This window comes from Aristolochia californica, unplaced genomic scaffold, assembly GCF_029961685.1.
Source record: "Aristolochia californica isolate CCGP_79_NKW_82.1479 unplaced genomic scaffold, dmAriCali1.0.hap1 SCAF_16, whole genome shotgun sequence".
Taxonomy (NCBI): Eukaryota; Viridiplantae; Streptophyta; class Magnoliopsida; order Piperales; family Aristolochiaceae; genus Aristolochia; species Aristolochia californica.
In genome coordinates this window covers 3,468,924-3,487,863 of record NW_027181837.1, presented here as the reverse complement: position 1 = coordinate 3,487,863, position 18,940 = coordinate 3,468,924, and the positions used below count along the sequence as shown (strand labels likewise).

Here is an 18,940-nt window from a genome sequence, read left to right as displayed (position 1 = left end):
CAGAAGAGAAGCGTGGCAACTGGGTGGGGGCGGCGGCTGGGAGGAGATAAAAAAAAAAATAAAAAAAAGGACAAAAGACAGAGTAGTGTTTGAAAAGAATCTGAACTCCAACAAGGAAGAGACAAAGAAGAGCACGAGTAGCTGCATCGCTCTCGGTGGGGGGGCTCTGCATCGAAACTGGGAAAGAAAAGAAAGCAACAACTTTGATTGCATCACGGAGAGTCAAAAAATCAGGAAAAAGAAAAAATACAAAACGGGAAAAGAGAGAGAACACAGAAAAATCAGGAAAAAGAAAAAGAAAGATGTGGAAGGAGACGAGATTGGAAACAAGAGGCTCTTTCCCTTTGCCTGCTGCTCACCTCATAAATTCCACCTCTTCCAGAAATCTCTCTGTGTCTCTCTTGCAATATAATACCAAACCAAATCTCCCTCACTCAATTAAGGATAATACTCATGAATCATGATCGGAGATGAATGTCTCCCTTAACCATTGATTCGCTTAATTTAATTTGGATTTTCAAGAGCCCAAATCCGTTCACATATTTAACAAAAAAATTACCTAAATTTATTGATTGTTCAATTTGTGAATCTCTTTAATGGAGGAAATCAGAAAACGAAAGAGCACTGAGAGGTCCCGTGGATATCTGCTCTGTCGACTGTGAATATATTAATTTTATAAAAGAAATTCGACAGTTCTTGACAATATATTTCAGAAAAACAGTCTCATAAGATAATAATTAATATAGTAAAATTTTACAGTAAAATAATTTTAGTTTTTTATTTATACTATAAATTTAATTTCCAGAAGTGAAATTCAGAAGTTTGAGTTCGAGGGTCGGTGAAAGTATTTTCTTTCGATGCTCTCCGTTTTTCTCCGTTCTATAAATACCCCGTTATCTTCTTTGTTTTCCAGTACCTTCCGTCGTCTTTCCCTAGCTCCATTCGTCGTTAGCTCTACGGTCTGTGCGCCCCTTAAAGACCTGATGAGATTTCGATTTTAATTCTTGAATTTGGGTTTTTTTTTCTGAATCAATTTAGTTTTTTTCTGTCTGAGTACTTGCTGATTTTTTTGGCGTGGTTTTAGATTCTTATTTGTTTGATGGATTTCGTTGTTTTAGGTTCATCGGAGAATTGGCCGGGAACTGAGAAATTAGAGAGGAGTAGCAGAAACAAATGGCGGGAACCGGCGTTGTCACCGTGTATGGAAACGGTGCCCTGACCGAGACGAAGCAGTCACCTTTCTCGGTTAAGGTGGGTATGGCGCAGATGCTCCGGGGAGGGGTGATCATGGACGTGGTCACTCCTGAACAGGCTCGTATAGCGGAGGAGGCTGGAGCATGTGCGGTGATGGCCCTCGAGCGCGTCCCTGCAGACATCCGCGCCCAGGGCGGGGTTGCTCGGATGAGCGATCCGGGACTCATTAAGGACATCAAGCGCGCCGTCACCATACCCGTCATGGCCAAGGCTCGCATCGGTCACTTCGTTGAGGCCCAGATCTTGGAAGCCATCGGCATCGACTACATAGATGAGAGCGAGGTGTTAACGGTGGCCGACGAGGAGAATCACATCAATAAGCACAACTTCAGAATCCCATTTGTCTGCGGCTGCCGCAACCTCGGCGAGGCTCTCCGGAGGATCAGGGAAGGCGCCGCTATGATCCGGACCAAAGGAGAGGCCGGCACGGGCAACATTATTGAGGCCGTTCGTCATGTCCGGTCGGTGATGGGCGACATTCGCGTTCTCCGCAACATGGATGACGATGAGGTCTTTTCATTCGCAAAAAAGATCGCTGCTCCCTATGATTTAGTGATGCAGACCAAGCAGCTGGGGCGGCTGCCGGTGGTCCAATTCGCCGCCGGTGGTGTTGCTACTCCCGCCGACGCGGCGCTCATGATGCAGCTTGGCTGCGATGGGGTGTTTGTCGGGTCCGGGGTGTTCAAGAGCGGTGACCCAGTTCGTCGTGCCCGCGCTATTGTGCAAGCGGTCACTCATTACAGCGATCCAGAACTTGTTGCAGAAGTTAGCTGCGGCCTCGGTGAGGCCATGGTGGGGATTAATCTAAACGACGAGAAGGTTGAAAGGTACGCCACTCGTTCGGAGTAAGGCTGGAGAGAGACTTCGAGCTCTGCAGCTCATCGGATAAGAGAAGCTGCTCAAGTATCCGAATTTACCTAGGCTTAGGAAAGCTCATATCTGTATCTGATTCAATTGCATCAGAAGATCCTTCATAGGGTGGTGGCTTGGCGTATGTCTACTTCAAGTATATGTCCTTGCTACTTATCAATTTCAAATTTTGTCTTCTTCCTCTATTTACATTGGTTGATCATGATGGGACGATTGAGATAACCGAATAACTGAGATAACGGTTAATCATGATCGAACGATTGAGATAATTATTGATCATAATCGATCGATTCAAATAACCATTGATTATGATCGATCAATTCAGTTTGTCATGGATCGTGATCAAATGACTGAAATAATATTTTGCAAGTTTGTTACCAAATGTTTTTTTTTTTAGTATCCACATCTCTTTAGTAAACCCTAAACACTAGCAACATACGAAATCACACTACAATGTGAGCAAGATACTCTCTACAAAATTGATATTTGTGTGGAAGGACTTGGAATTTCATTTTTGAAACTTAATTTTCAGTTAAAAGAAGGCAAAGTCATATGGTAAAGAAAAACTCATCTTCTGCCAAAAACAAAGCTCTTTTGCACTGAGATTTCAAAATCATATTCTAAGCAGGTAAAGAGGACTCGAGTTACTCGCATTAGTAAAAAATTGCTACACTGCAAAACTATGTCAATATAATACTACAACTAAGCAGCCAAAAATCAATATTTGGAGAGCCTACGAGCCAGGCATATAGTGTCTTTGTATCTCACTGGAGGGCATCGATTTCATCAAGAAATCAAGAATGAAGCTGGCAGAAAGCAAACAGATGTTAGATTCAAGGGTTTCATAATGTGGGAGCCACATGACATAACAATCGTGGCAAAGAATGAAAAAAAAAAAAGAATGATACTAAAACAGGAAGGTATTGCTTTTGTCCAATGTAAGCAAAATAAGACCTAAATTCATGTGCTCTTGTACCAAACCTAACAGGTCTTGGGACCAAACTGGATAAACAACAATAGCCACTAACAAAAAGTTGAATCATATTGAGAAGATGGCAAATTAGTTTGATTTGAAGCTGTACCACACCTGCCAATAATCACATCTCATGGCAGAAGGGATAAGTAAACGTTGGTAGATAAAGAACTACCAATCAACAGAATTTTAGGGAATTGGTGTATCAATGCTTGACTTTCATGTCAACAAGGCAAATGAGTAAAACAAGGTATACAATCTCGTCCTTTGGGGAACATGATGAGTTCACATCTCAACTGAATTTTTGTCAGTCGTGTATTGCATGGTTATCTTTCTATCACTGGTCAGGAACCACCATGATTCAACAGAAAGCAAACAAAGAAAAACAGAATTCTGTTGAAACAATGCTTCCTGAGAAGATGGCCGGCAAAATCAAGGAATGTTTGATAGATACATGAGCATTCTTTGGCAGTCGCAGCAGTAAATGCTGCAATTTAGTTGTGCATGCAATGCATGAGGGTAACAGGCTGAAGTTCCAGAAAACACACACACTAATAAGTCAACAACAGAATTACCTAAAAATATAAAAAAGAGCAGAAAATGTTCAGATTAATGATATTTAATAGAGATGACTAATCTCCTATAAGGCTTTGCGTAAACCTCAAATTAGTACCATGCCAATGAGATTTGCTGAATACAGAGCAACAAATTTTGTCTGAAGTACAGTTACAGAAAAAAGAGTCTGTTATGAATGGTAGAGTGTACATCTCTTCTAATTTCCTACTTCAATTTTTTCATATGCTGAAAAAAGAAGCTTAAAGCAGCATGTAACTACAATCCTAATGAGTGATTCTAATGATTATGTAAACAGATAGAACAAATTTTTCTTTAGATGAATGATCTGATATCAGGACTATTTTCTGGAAACCTGTATCATTAAAATTAGCTTATGGAAAGGTGGGAAGGACATTTAGATTCATCTGCAATATCACCTGGTCACATAGCAATTCTAACCCCTGGGAGAAGTTTGTCTGTGGAACAGTTGATCCCTGAGTTACCACAAACAACACCTATTTCTACAGTCTCATGGACCACTGACTCTTTAGGATTTCGGAAATTTCAACAACCCATTTTCTTCGTAGCCTGCTAACCTTCTTTCAGAAAATTATTTTCAAAAGAATCTATTGGTTAGTGAAAGTTTCTTTTCTTTCTTATTTAGTGTAATTTTAAAAAACAAACAATAAAAAGAGCAACTTAAGGTCATTGAAAGTTGGCTGATTATATTTCCTTAAACATTTGTAAGTGACTTTATTTATCTGTTTTGCTTCATCTTCCAAGACTATGTGCTTTTTCTCCCAATCAAGTTCTTTAAATCATTAAATCATTGTTGGTTGTTTATTTTATTTTATTTTTTAAGAAGCATACTTAACCCTCAAGCTGAATACAGATGTTAGCATTTAGATGATCTAACAGACACAAAATTCACCTAGTCCCTCAATTGCCTTCCGTTTATCTTCGTATATCTTAGCTGAATATGATGTTAGCTTTTAGATAATCTAACAGATAAAAAAACCACCTAGCCCCTCCTTTGCCTTCCATTTATCTTTGTATATCTGTAGGCTTCTAGTGAACACAACTTAGAAAAAACAGGTTTTGAATCTTTTCTCTACTCAGTAGCTTTCAGTTTATCCCTACAAAAGTTCCATTGCAGAAAAATCAGGCCTTGTAGTCATAGAGAAACGAAAGAGACTAAATCGAGTTTAAAATTATCAATAGCATTCTATTCATTGGTGGTCTTCGCCTCTAACAGATTGAGGAGGTTAAGGCCCAAAAAACCTTAAAAATTGAAACTTCACTCATACAAACTACTTCACTTGCGTTTAGTACTACAGTTCCAAAAATCTTGAGTTTTGGGCATGTTTATTTTCAAAGAAATAACTTACCAAAATTGCAAACTAGTAGCTTTACTAATTTATTATTAAAGATCAATTGCATTGCCATATAATGTTTTTGAATCTTATTATGATATAGATAATAAAATGTTCTTGAGGACATGCTATGACACAAAACTCTTCCTCCAAAGCTAAACAACTAGCATGAAAGATTTTTATAAAAGTAAGTTAGAATGTAGCCCCTAGGGGACTCTTCAAGGGGATGTGCAGCTTGATGGGAAGTGTAAGAGAGAATAGCAGATGTACATTATATATCAGGATATGCTAATTTTGAAGCTATTAGGGTGAACATACATAAATGCTGAACATAAAAGAGCAGAAATGAAACTAATATGCCCAATCATTTCACTAGAGAACTAAAATTATTCTTTCCCACCCTTCTTTTGCTCTTCTTATACCATATTTAGATTTCGAATTATAAAGGAAAAAAATCTTATCCTTCACATGAATACAAATACAGTTTTGCTCTTTGCACCAGGATTCAAATAGCACAATGAGTTTCAATAAGCCACAGCATTGCCTCTGATAGCTTTGTATACCATTATTATCTTGCAGTATTTACATGATGATGTAGAGCAAGAACATACTGGCTAAGTTAAATCAAAATGTAGGAATAGATTATAGCTTGTTCCCTTCACCGGCTAGTAATGGCTATGCAAATGTAATCTAATGTGATCACTTTAGATTATCTAAGTCAAATAGTGCTCACAGAGAGAATTAAAATCATTTAGCAACCTAAACACTTTACACACAAGAAATAACTGGTTCATACATAACACATAATAAATAAATAGATAAATCTTAAGATTATCAGCATCAAACATTTAAACAAACAACATTTTGATTGAATTACTAAAGCAGCACAAGTCTAGTAGAAAATACTGATGCCCAACAAAAAAGTAATTTTCAAATGCAGGTAAAAGGAAGGAGACTGACATCATTATTCTTTCTTCTTTTGCTTGATTGAGGATATTGGGATCTTGCTAAGCACAACATTATCAATTTTTGTCAAATATGGCAAGAGAAACCTGTGCGCTGCAAGCACTTTTTTATCCACACGATCCTGGTACTTATCATACAAGACTGGAACAGTGAGGGCAATAACAACCCCTACAAGGCAAAAAAATAAAAATAAAATAAATTTGGAAAAATGTATGAACAGAAACTGCATGAGAAGAACTTCACATAACAAAAAAATTCAGAAAGAACTAAAGATAACTAACCAGTGTAAACGAGAGAAAGAAAACTAAAGAGGCTCCCAATAAACGAAACCAGCCACAAGCCAACTATTACCTGTCACAGCCCAGCAAGAAATAAAACTTTATCGATAAATGAAGACTTCCACTTCGAATCTGACTTTTATGAAGTCACGGACGAGATAAATACCTCCAAGAAGCGCTTAAAATTTCTCTCGATAGCAATATCATGGCCTATTGCCAATACAGGATTAATCCAGGTCCAAACCACACAAGTGATCTTCTCGATGGCCTCTTCCGACACTTCCAGATTGGGAAGAGGTGGGAGAGGTCTGGAGGATAGGCTCGTTAACGTTCAGCATCAAACCGAACCACTTACACAGAAAAAGTGAATCAAAAGAATAGAGCTAAGAAAAGGAAATGGATATACCTATTGAGAAGGGTGGCAGATTTCGCCCAGAAAAAGAGGATTGCCACCAAACTTAAGATAACATTCGCGACTAGAGATAAGAAGCTGTAGCCCGCTCGCTCAAACAGGAACCAAACGGTGCTTACGCACAGAAGCGCAGACAAACTGAAGGTTGGACGCTTCCATAATAGCAGGTCCGCGACTGCATAAGAAGAAAATGAAACAGAATCCATTAAGTATTTTTTTTTTTTTTTTTTAAAAACGACACTCAGTTCATCAAATTCCCCCAAATGGCGCGGCATTATAAAAGGTTTCAAATTCAGGAACCTCCAAGTAGACTTAAGGCTTCAAAAGTAAAGAGAGAGAGAGAGAGAGAGAGAGAGAACCTGCATCGCCACCAAGACATCCATGAACAGATGTTCGAGGAGGAGAAACCGTTGCCGCAGAGGGAGTATCATCCGGAACAGATGAGCGATCCATATCTTCTCCCATCTGGGGGAGGTAGGGTTTTCCTCAGTTGTTGATCGGATTAGGGAAGGAGACGAAGAAGAAGGACAGAGCGAGCCGGTCTGCCTGTGTATTCGACACGTTCTTCTTCACTTCTTTCACTTCGTCGTCGTGCAGGCAAGTATTCCCTGAGAAACAAAAATAGAACTGGACCCCGCCGCTCAGATTCACTTTCGACAACTTTCAACCGTCAGATTCTGAAAATCAAAATTTCAAGATTCTCGATGAGAAGCAGTGGCGTTGGAGCGAGAATTTTTCATGGACCACTCCAAAGTTTGGATCTTCCTAGTCGTAGCCGAAGTGGGCCAGTCATATTTTGGGCCCACGGTCGGTACTTGGTAGTTTGGTAGTTTGGTCCTAGCAGATATGGACATGGATTCAATGACACGCAATTAGATGTTGGTTAGCCCACGAACCACGATGAAAGTGGAGACCCTGTCATTCCACTTTCCCTTTCATTATAGTTTTTTAATATATTTTTTTAATTACATTTCGTGACTAACAAGACAAAAGATTGGTAGTGCTTTTTTCTAATAGAAATATGTTTTCAAGAACCATTAGTGCCTCGTGTTTATTAAAAACATTTTAAAATGTATGTTTGTGAGTATAATTTTGGACATCGAAAATGCCTAGAAACGAAGTTTGGAGGTGTGAACCCTTACAAAATCCTTATTGTATAGACTTTTAAAGTATTAGACTTTCCAATAACCCTTCTTTTACTCTTTATTGTGACTTTGTAATTGATGATTCCAATTAGTTATAGCTTGAAAATATTTTATGAGTGTTTAACCACAAACTGAGCCTTCCATACCCCAAATTAGATCTATATTTGAAATTTGGAAGTATAAACCCTAACAAAATCCTCCTCACTTGAGTTAGACTCTCAAAGTATTAGACTTTCCAACAACCCTTCTTTACTCTTTGTCATGACTTTGTATTAGATTATTTTAATTAGTCATAGCTTGAAACATTTTATGAGTGTTTATGCTACTAATACCAAGCTAATTACATTACAGTCTAGATAAAAAAAATTAATGCAATGCAACTGTTGTTGACCAACATTACAACAATAATGGGTATGGCTATAATCAGTCCGAAAGAAAATGTTTGGCAATATTTAATAACGAGGACTTGTTAGTCCTTCATAGCATTATACCATAATTCTGATTTTTTGCTCTTCATAGAATTCATCTTTTCCTTCATAAGGCCAACGTTACTCTTCATAGAATTCATCTTTTCCTTCATAGCATTATACCATAATTCAGATTTTTTGCAACTCATGGCTTGTGAAAAGAACTTGAGATCATTTTCGACTCCAATGTTGTAGTCAAATTCTTGCAGATACACAATATAATCATTAGGAATTGTTAATCTCTTTGGTCTAGTAGATCTTCTAAATGTTGTACCATCATATTCTTGAGAAGTATGTGGTTCAACTATTTGCTCAAAAGTGTTTGATAACTTTTGAACTATCTGATCTACTGAAATATTGTCAACAACTTGTGGAACTTCAATGATTGGTTGTTTAACACCAGTTTGTACTTGAGGGGTGTTTTAAACAATAACCAATCTATCACTTGAGGTAGAAGGTTGAGATTTTGAATGATTCTTCTCAGAAACTATGTTCCGAGTTGGATTACTCCTATTGATCAAATCATTTTCAAGAAACTTTGCATTTCTTGATTCCACAATCCTAGTGTTGTGAGATGGACAATAAAATCTGTAACCTTTAGACCTTTCGACATATTCAATGAAAACCCACTAAGGGTCCTTGGGTCCATCTTCTTCTCTTATGGATTATAAAATCTGTATCATTTGTTTTGCATAATACATCCAGGAGGTAATTCCATATATACTTCTTCTTGGAGATCTCCGTGCAAAAATACATTTTTTACATCAAACTGATATAAGGGCCAGTCAAGATTCACAGCCAGAAATAGTAGAATCCAAACAGTGTTGATTTTGGCCACTGGTGCGAATGTTTCCATATAATCGATCTCCTTTGGCGACAAGCCTTGCTTTGAACCTTTTAATGGTGTCATCGGCTTTATATTTAATGGTAAATACCCACCTGCATCCAACTGGTGTCTTTCCTACAGATAGGTCAACCACTTCCCATGTTGAATTCTTTTGGAGGGACCTCATTTCTTCATTCATGACTTCTTTCCATTTAGGATCTTTCAAGGCTTCTTGCACACTATTAGGAATAGATATAGTAGATAAATGTTTCACATATACTTCATTTGCCTTTGACAATCTATGATACGACACAAAATTATGCATGAGATACTAAGATTTAGAGGTGAGAAGAGGTTCATAATTGACTTTAGGTTTTTCTCTTGTAGTTCGATGAGGTAACACTCTTAGTTGAGTTTCAGAACTTACCTGAGGCTAAGACATGGACTCGAACTCAGAAGGCAATTGATCCATTGGTACATTATGAAGGGGGAAGATGGCGGTTGAGACTCTGGTTGCATTACTTCCATCTGGTCTTGTCTTTCTCCATCCTGTGAACCATGCTCATTTGTATCATTTTGATGTCCACAACTGTAATCTGAATATTTACCACTTGTAGTATCTAAGATATCCAAATGATGATTAAGGGTCTTCAATTCAATCATTTTCTCCCCCTGTATTGAAGACTCGGGAGTAGAATAATACATATTTTCTTCATGAAATACCACATCAAGAGTGACATACAATTTGTGAGAGGGAGGATGATAACAACGATAACCTTTCTGATGTTGATCATAACCAACAAAAACACACTTGAGAGCTCGGGGTTCCAATTTATGTCTCAATGACTTATGGAGGTGAACAAAGGCTACACACACAAAACTTTAGGTGGCAAATTTGGCATAGTAGGTGAACTGATGGTTTTATGAAGAACACTCAAGGGAGTCTTAAATTGTAACACACTCGAGGGTATTCAATTGATAAGGTAAGTTGCAGTTGTGATGACTTCACCCCAGTAACTAGCCGACATATGAACCTCAAACAAGGAAGCACGAACAACCTCAAGAAGGTGGCGGTTCTTTTGCTCTGCAACCCCATTTTGCTGAGAGGTGTATGGACAAGTAGTTTGATGAGTAATACTATGATCATCTAGATATTCTTTAAAACTTTGATTCACAAATTCTCCACCATTGTCACTTCGAAGAGTTCGTATTGTAAAATGATACTGAGTGACTATCATTCTATGAAATTGTTTGAACAACGAACTAACTTCACTTTTTGACTTCATTAAACAAATCCAAGTCATACGGGTGTGATCATCAATAAAAGAAACAAACCATCGTTTATCACTAAGAGATGCTATATTTGCTGGACCCCACACATCAGAGTGAATAATCATAAAGGGTGCTGAACTCCTATTAATGCTTATTTGGAATGGAACACGATGGTTTTTTGCCAATTCACATACATCACACTTAAAATCTGAAATAGATAATTTTTCAAAAAGTGTAGGAAACAATTTCTTTAAATAACCAAAAGATGAATGACCCAACCATTTATGCCATAACCAAATGTCAGAATTTGCAGATTTATTCTTCTTTGAGAACGCTTGGGCTAACTGATGAAAACTTTCTGGCTGCAGATCAAGGTAATAGAGTTTCCCCCTTCTAGTACCATACCCAATTGTCTTCTGAGTTCGAATGTCCTTAAAAACACAAAGGTTAGGCCAAAAAACCACAATGCAATGCAGAGTACGAGTTATTTGAGCAACTGATAATAGATTATGATTGAGGGTTGGAACAACTAATACAGAATCAAGACTCAGATTTTCAGTGAGAGTGATAGAACCTTTATTAAAGAAAAGTTAGAAGCAAAAATCATTGAAGTGCCTCATGTTCGATCTGAGGATCAGCTTGCCGATGTGTTAACCAAAGTAGTGTCTTACCGAGCTTTTAACAAATGTCTTTACAAGTTGGACATGAGTGATATCTATGCACCAACTTGAGGGGGAGTGTTAAAATTCACTCTGAGATTTCTTTCCTTAAGGAGAAATCATGTAAATATTTTGTAAATTCGGTGATTGGGTAATCCCATTAATCACTCAAATTCTTCCATGCATATTCTGTAAAACGGCTATTTAAGCCGATGATATGAATGAGAAATTAAGATAGTAATTGAAGTATTATTTTTTACTCGTTTTTCCTAATAGCATAGTCTATGTCCATCCACCCTAAATGAAGAAGAATTCTCTCTTTCCATACCTTATAGTTATCTCCGTTAAGATCAGGGATATCAAAATGAATATCAAAGAAATTTGTAGGTTGTACAACTGCATAAAATTACAAATTACATGCTTATGTTAAAACTGAGGTTTGAATAAATTATCATCCTTTACCAATGTAAATCATGCTTAAAAATTGAATATATTGACAAAAAAAAATGCACGTGGGCTAAAAATTTTAATTGAAGCCGATTCGATTATTCTTTATGATTAAACTTTGTGATAAAAATATCAAATTATTTATGAATTCATAATTCTTGTGGGTAAATTATGAATAATTTGATATTTTATCCTAATTAATAAACTCACATATAATAAAAATTCTTGTGGGATAAAATTTATTATATTAAGTAGAATTAATTATAATTAATATCTACTTTCTTTATAATAAAACTATCAAATTATTTATGAATTCATAATTCCTGTGAGTAAATTATGAATAATTTGATATTTTATCCTAACTAATAAACTTAAATATAATAAAAAAATTTGTGGGATACAATTTATTATATCAAGTAAAATTAGTTACATTTAATGTCTAATATTCTTTATGCGATCCTAAACATTAAATCGCATAATTAACATGAGAATAGCATGAGATGCATAATCTTAACAAACACTAACATGTTATCATTATGCACAAAATATTCTCATAATATATTCATAATTAAAAACTATAATATTATGTATAACTTTAATTTCATGCATTTAAGTATATACCAAAAATGCATAAAACAATTATGGGAAATAAATATAAAATTTTCAACTTATTTGACACACGATGGCCAGTGGCCTAATGGGCACTAGCGCTGAATTTGTTGCCAGCGCTCAGGGAGCTAACGCAACCCGTCTAAATCGACCCGAACCGCCAGGTTTTTTTTTTACACCGATACGCCCCAGCCTGCGACTCAATTTTCTAGTTGGGACGGCGAGTCGCAAACGACTCAGTTTGAAACAATTCGGACCATATTTACAAACAAACCTTATGATTTTAATTTTTATGTTTCTGTGCGCTGGAGGTCGTCTTCAACCTCCAGCCGCACGTAGAATCTAAGGTTCGTTGATGTTCCGCCGACATTCCACGCCGGTGAACCTTTCGGAATGGTCGTCAGCGTCGACACCAACGCATGACGTAGATGCAAGGACCACCGACCGTCACCTCCATTGAGTGCATAGAGAGTGCTCAGTGGCACTGATCAGCATTCTGGCTAAGCGTCGTTGGTCTTCATGATCGACTTCAACGTTGACCATTTCCGACACTTGACGGCCATGCACCCACGTCTATTCGATGTTCGGGTCTGCCTTTGTCGTAAAAATGACGCTCCTCACAGAAACAGAGAGTGAGAAGGAATTGATACGCAGGATCAGAGGTCTGCTCTAATACCACTAAACCTGAATTTCTAATTATCCGCATTAAATTCATTGTATAAAGTGTAAACTGAAGCACGAAATCATTCCTCCCTCCGTACTACCAGATTCGGTAGAAATCACCGTTTGGCACTTCCACTCTCTAATCACTCTCATTAATGGTGTAAACTAAAAGGGTGAGTAAGTTACGAGATAGGGGACCAAGCTGTAGATCAAAAGCCAACCTCCGACCAAGGTTCTTCATGGCTACGTGTTACAGAGACAGTTATCAAAAGTTGAAACCACGATTATGAGAAACAGTTTCTCATGATAAAATGGCTAATATTAAGAACTGATTTGCAGATACAAAATGGATACTCATTGCAAGGAAGAAGTGTAAGACCATCAAAGAAGAGTCAACAAATGGAACAGTGAATGACCATCATCTATTTGGAGATCCTTTTGTGGCTTTCAATTGTTTCTATCAAATAGGCTTCTCTTTACTGACAAAAGGTGGGGCAAAGTCTCCTTCAAATATTATAACAAATTTGGCCTTAAAAATGGCCCAAATAGTAAAGGTAAAGAGATTACCCCACTTACTTTAAATGATGCATTTTCAATTTCCTTTTCAATTAGTCGCCTACTTAACCCAATATTTTGAAACATTTCTTTCTAAAGGAAGCTTGGAACCACACCCCCTTCAAAGGAAGGGGAAACTCATCCAATACTAAAAATCAAACATGTAAAATGATTATCTTAACCCTAAGATAACCATTGATCATGATCCGATGACAAAGATAATGTTTCACATATTTCACATATTTCAAACCAAATAACTTTTCATATCACATCAACCCTTCCATAGTTTAAGAGCAGTTATGTAAAGTTAGTTTTCCACTAATTGAATTTAAGAAAACCAATGGCCATGGGAGGTGGTCGTTTGAAAACATCATTAGTGGAGAAATTGGGTACGATCCGGCAAAGCTCATTATTCAATTGGAAATTGGGAGTTGGGAACAGTTCCATAACTGATTTCCGTTAAGGCTCCATTACCTCCCATTCTCCATATTGTTGACTTTATTAATTTAAGAAAAATGTGACTAAGCTTTCTTTGACAAGATTTTTGATTTAGGCCGTTTTTCAAGTTCAGACTCCATTAGCTGGCAGTAACTGAAACCGACGTTTCCCAGATTTTGTTTTTTCTTCACTTCCTTCCAAAGGGATCTTGGATAGTTCGGATCTCTTTCTCTCTCTCTGTTCATCATCGAATTTAAATTCGAAAGTTTGCAGTTGAAAAAAAATTAAAAACCAACCAAAAAAAACTTGAAAAAGAGCCATAATTAATAGCTAAGGAAAGATTTAACTTCGACCTGATTTTTTCTTCTTTTTTTTCCCCGATTGTTTTTCTCCTCCGGTGAACGACGCAGAGAGATTTTGTGAAAGGGAAAACAGAACATTGCTTTTGTTATCCTCATGGTGTACTTCATCTTCTCCGATTCACCGTCACCAAAACCTTCATCGTTCTCTCCACTCGGCCGATCCCTTTTCTGTACAAAAAAGTTTCTGAACCCAAAATTATTTGTATAAAACAACCGACGAACTCGTTCATCTCTCTTTGTTTAACCTAATTCCTTGTTCTTCTTGGACACTTTCCGCTAATATTTTTTGAGATCACTCGATCTTGCTAATCCCGATCCGTTTCACGGCTGCGTTCCTAACACTCTCCGACTGAAAACAGAACCCGCTCTGCTCCATTCCAGCCATATAACTTCTCACCTCCTTTCTGATCATGTCCTGGACAACGGACAAAAACTCAGGACTGAACGGAAAATACGGCTGCTTATCCACCGGAGCCACAGATGTCACAGCTACGGCGGCGGCGGCGGCTGCGCCGAAGGACGCAAGGTCCCGATACGGTATTGACGGCTGGTGCTGGAAAGACTGGGAAGTCGGCGGCGGGGGCTGTGGCGGCTGCGGGGGTAGGAACTGGCTCCCGGCAGCGGTGTTAGTGGGATTCGACACCTCGCAGGAGTCGGCCCCGGGCAGGGAGAGGCTGAGAGACGTCGCCGGATCATTGGTCGACGAAGCCGTCTCGATCTGCGAAGGCGGGAGGATACCGCCAGTGCGAGGGACAGGCCTGTAGACGTGAGAAGAGGAGACAATCGGAGCGCTGGAGTCGCTCACATCGGATCCAGATGGGCTGCTAGGGCTGAGGCAAAGGCCTGACACCGGCCCCCCACCGGCGCCGACGCTGGCAGAGCGCTTAATCGGCGGCTCGTGAACCCCAGCGTCGTCGTCGATGCCGGCGGCGGTAGACGAGGAGGAGCATTTCCTCTTGAGGGTAGAATTCCAGTGGTTCTTGATGGCATTATCGGTCCGGCCGGAAAGAAGACGAGCAATGGTGGCCCACTTGTTACCAAACTTCGCATGCGCCCGAATAATAGTCTCGTCTTCTTCCGGGCTGAACGGCCGATGCTCCACCTGCGGCGACAGCTGGTTACACCACCGCAACCTGCAAGACTTCCCCGAGCGGCCCGGAATCGATTTACTGATCAAGGACCAGTTTCGAGGGCCATGCTTCTGCACAAGCTTCTGCAAGGCGTCATCTTCTTCAGGACTCCACGGGCCTTTGATCCGATCGAGATCCTTTCTCGAAGTCGCCATGGAGACAGCGATAATAGAAGTAGATAAGATCGTAGTCTTTTTTCGTTTTTCTGTGAGAGAGAGAGAGATAGAGAGAGAGAGAGAGAGAGAGAGAGAGAGAGATAGAGAGAGAGAGGATGGCTCCCTGGGCAACCTATAGAGGAAGACGGGGGAAATGGCAGGATGGGATAGAGAGAGAGAGAGGATGGCTCTCTGGGCAACCTATAGAGGAAGACGGGGGAAGGGCAGGATGGGAGCGTATATAAGGAAAGGAGAAGGAGACGGAAAAGGCAACCGGATGAGCCGGTTGAGCGCACCGCTTCTTCCAGGCAGGCGGTTGCTTGCATACAGCTGTAACGTGGACACGCGTCAACACAAGGCCGCGGTAATTTACATAGTCATGAACTCGGATCTCGCTTGCTTTTCAGAGCCTTCTTTATATTTTTCAAAAAAAAAAAAAAAAAAAAAGAGGATATGGACAAAGATGACTGAATCGAGAAACCATACAAAAACCCCTCTACTTTAATGATTCTAACGGCGTGCGCGTGGGACCCGTCCGTTCAATCACGACCGTCAGTCTGGATTTATGAGGTGGGCCCATGGAAATCAATCCTAGCGGTCCATCCTCTGTATAAGGGCCCAGCATCGATTTCGTATGGGCCCTCCCTCCCCCAGTCTTGCTAGTTAAGTCATCCAAAAACAGAAAATCTTCGGTTTGTAGTTGGTGGAGGTAACCGATAAGAACGAAGCATAACGCTTGCTTTTTTAAAGAAAAAAAGGAAATTTGATTAAAGAAAAAAGGATTGCGATATTTTGGGGTTTGGGAGGGGACAGGGGAGGAATATTAAATAAATTAATTAATTAAAAAAAAAAAAAAGGAAAGGGAAGAGAGAGAAGCGATGAGTTTTTTGACTGAGCCAGGCTGGAGAGCATTTCGCGAGGGATTTTCTTTTATCAGTTATTTTCAGAACGGCCGCACGGAAGAGCTGACGTGTGAATAACGACAAGCCCGGTCGCCGAATCGGAGGGCGTATCATTACTGCCATCCTGTCACTCCAGCCTGTAAACCTGCCACTGTAACGGCCACCCCCACCGACACCAACCGGTCACCCGAGAACTGCCAAAACCACACCTTGTTCGTACGGTCACGCGCACGCTTCCTTCCTCCTCCCTTCCCCCCTCCTCCTGTGACCGGATTAATTAATACAATGCATAAACGATTCTTCGCCGGATTCATCTTTATCTCTCGCTCGACTAATTTAGAATTTTTTTTAATTTAATACTTAAATATTTGATCTTTCTCTCTCCTGGCCGGGTCGGTCGGCGCGGTTCGGTTTCTCGCCTCGATTTTATTAATTTTGAAAAGAGAAAAAAAAAAAAAACCACATCAAAAAGAGGTTTTTAGTTGTTTTCCATTTTTGAACTGGTAGTAAGTTAACTGCTTGGTTGAAATGGGAGAAAAACTGCCTAACGAGACCCTAACCAACTTTGGATGATGTGGGATGGAGACATGGTGCGCGTATGTATTTATGCGCGCCCGCGATGGCCGTTAGAGAGAGAGAGTAAGATTAAGAATGGGAAGAGACCGACGCCTCTCTCTCTCTCTCTCTCTCTCTCTCCTCAACAGAAAAAACGGCAAAAAAGGTGAGAAAAGCAACAAAACAGAAGCGAGATGTGGGGGAATCGTACTTTCTGCATGCTACATGCTGCATGCAGCCGTTACGTGGGGACACTTGCCAGCTCTTTACCCACGCCACGCCCGTCTCCGGGCCACACCATCCACGCGTGTGCGACATCCGACGAGTATGTACGCACGTGCTGCGTCCTGTATCCGCGTCACGAGTCAGTGATGTACGGAAGGGCAAACGAATTCTTAAAATCACGAAACTACCCTCCGTCCTTCGTACTAGAAAGTGGCAGTACCACGTGTCTGTGCTCACACGGACCGCGTCCGTATACGACAATGAATAATGAATATTGCCAGTACATGCAGATCCCACCGCCCGATGCATCCGGCCAGGGGGCCCAGCCATTGGACGACCACGATGCATTAATTGAAATCAACTCGGCCCACAATAAATAAACGACACGTTTGTACGTTAGCTCGAGCGGTTGGGGGGGGGGGGGGGGGATGCAGATCCCACCGCCCGATGCATCCGGCCAGGGGGCCCAGCCATTGGACGACTACGATGCATTAATTGAGTTCAACTCGACCCACAATAAATAACGACACGTTTGTACGTTAGCTCGAGCGGTTGTGGGGGGAGGGGAGGGGAGGCGTGGGCTTTTCGGGTGAGGTAGTTGCTCCCGTCCACATCAGTTGCAGCGACGCACTGCTGTACCGCACTAGCCACTGCGGACCCCACCGAGCCCACGGACTTGAAGAAGGGCAGTTACGTCTTTTCGCGGGAGATGAGGAAGGGAAATGAAATCCCAGGGTCGGTCGATCTCGATCGGGAATTTATGAAAAAGGAATTACAAATGAACGGAAACCAAAGGTTGCTTTCCCGAGGGATATTTTTATTTACTGAGCTATTATTAAATGAAAATAAAATAATCCTAAACGGCTCCGAGAGATTCTCCGATCTCCTACCGCCGCTGAAGCACAAAGCACTCGGCAGATTAGAAAACAGCCGGAGAGAGAAAATAAAAAACGTGCGATTTGGGGGCGGCCACGATAAGATCTCTCACTAGTAAATCACATGAATTATTAGTACCACGTGTCGAGAGGATAGAGGACGGATAGAGGACTGCAAAGATGGCGCCGAATCCTGGGTCCCACAAAGGAAGGAGGAAAATGATGGCTTAACTTCAGACAAGTCTCACGGGAGGGCCCACGGAGTGTGCGGGCCCCGCGGGCGTGTATAACTCTCTTGACGGTTAGTGTCGGAGACGGAGAAGTTTGTTTATGTTAGGCAGCCACGTCACTGATTGCCAGCTATAACGCACTTTGTTCCCTTGCGTTTCCCGAAAAAGACAGCATCTCCGGGCTTCGGGATTCGCACGCACCACTATATGTTTATCCTGCGCTCCGGCTCCCGCTTTGGCGTTTTGTCCTTTTTCCCTTTTTCTTCTGCCGCACGGCGAGGCTCTAACCTGCGCGGTCTTCGGGGCTCTAACGTGAACGAGGGGGAAACAGTAAAAACATCGTACGCACGAAAAATCTGGAGGAGGCGCACGTTAGAGGGCAGTTGAGGGGGGATCACGAGAAACGTGTTGCCGTGAGTGTGCGGTTGGACTTCTTTTCCTGTCTGGGGAATTGTGGGTGTCGGCGGCCCGGACGGGGGGGGTACAGTACTTAGTACGGGCGAATCGGGGATTTCAATCGGATCCGAATCCGGGCAGGACACCGGTTACGGACTCCGGGTTCTTTTTATTTGCGGTTAGATTCAGATAAGGGCGGCCCCACTTCTGAATACTGCCTCTTTGGGATTGGTCGCTCCATTTTCTGTGTGGGTCCGGGAGAAAAAACCCGGGTGGAGGGAAGTCCCGGTTGGTATTTGCGAACCGAATCGGATTTAAATAAACTAGATATTAATGAAGGCTGTTGAA

General features: G+C 40.7%; 3 protein-coding genes across 3 annotated transcripts; 1 reads left to right on the top strand and 2 right to left on the bottom strand.

Annotated features, from left to right (window-relative positions):
- Positions 1-855: 855 nt before the first annotated feature.
- Positions 856-2,309, top strand: LOC137953045 (probable pyridoxal 5'-phosphate synthase subunit PDX1). Its single transcript, XM_068800231.1, has 2 exons — positions 856-959; positions 1,119-2,309. Exon 2 carries the CDS (start codon positions 1,174-1,176, stop codon positions 2,101-2,103), a length of 930 nt encoding a protein of 309 aa, XP_068656332.1. The 5' UTR covers positions 856-959; positions 1,119-1,173; the 3' UTR covers positions 2,104-2,309.
- Positions 2,310-2,665: 356 nt separating this feature from the next.
- Positions 2,666-7,264, bottom strand: LOC137953160 (reticulon-like protein B11). Its single transcript, XM_068800416.1, has 6 exons — positions 7,041-7,264; positions 6,676-6,856; positions 6,436-6,577; positions 6,273-6,342; positions 5,986-6,159; positions 2,666-2,930 (listed from the first exon to the last, which is right to left on the bottom strand). The coding sequence occupies exons 1-5, from the start codon at positions 7,144-7,146 to the stop codon at positions 5,990-5,992; spliced, it is 669 nt and encodes a 222-aa protein (XP_068656517.1). The 5' UTR covers positions 7,147-7,264; the 3' UTR covers positions 2,666-2,930; positions 5,986-5,989.
- Positions 7,265-13,970: 6,706 nt separating this feature from the next.
- LOC137953310 (transcription factor MYB44-like) lies at positions 13,971-15,482 on the bottom strand. The gene has a single exon (XM_068800649.1). It carries the CDS (start codon positions 15,407-15,409, stop codon positions 14,417-14,419), a length of 993 nt encoding a protein of 330 aa, XP_068656750.1. The 5' UTR covers positions 15,410-15,482; the 3' UTR covers positions 13,971-14,416.
- Between the last annotated feature and the right edge of the window lie 3,458 nt (positions 15,483-18,940).

Bases quoted from the DNA above. Each gene is read 5' to 3' on its own strand.
- LOC137953045 (XM_068800231.1), top strand. From the start codon at position 1,174: ATGGCGGGAACCGGCGTTGTCACCGTGTATGGAAACGGTGCCCTGACC.
- LOC137953160 (XM_068800416.1), bottom strand. From the start codon at position 7,146: ATGGGAGAAGATATGGATCGCTCATCTGTTCCGGATGATACTCCCTCT. The intron at 6,578-6,675 runs GTATATCCATTT...CCTATCCTCCAG, and splicing joins TCTGCCACCCTTCTCAATAG to ACCTCTCCCACCTCTTCCCA. The intron at 6,160-6,272 runs GTTAGTTATCTT...TTTGCCTTGTAG, and splicing joins TCTTTCTCTCGTTTACACTG to GGGTTGTTATTGCCCTCACT.
- LOC137953310 (XM_068800649.1), bottom strand. From the start codon at position 15,409: ATGGCGACTTCGAGAAAGGATCTCGATCGGATCAAAGGCCCGTGGAGT.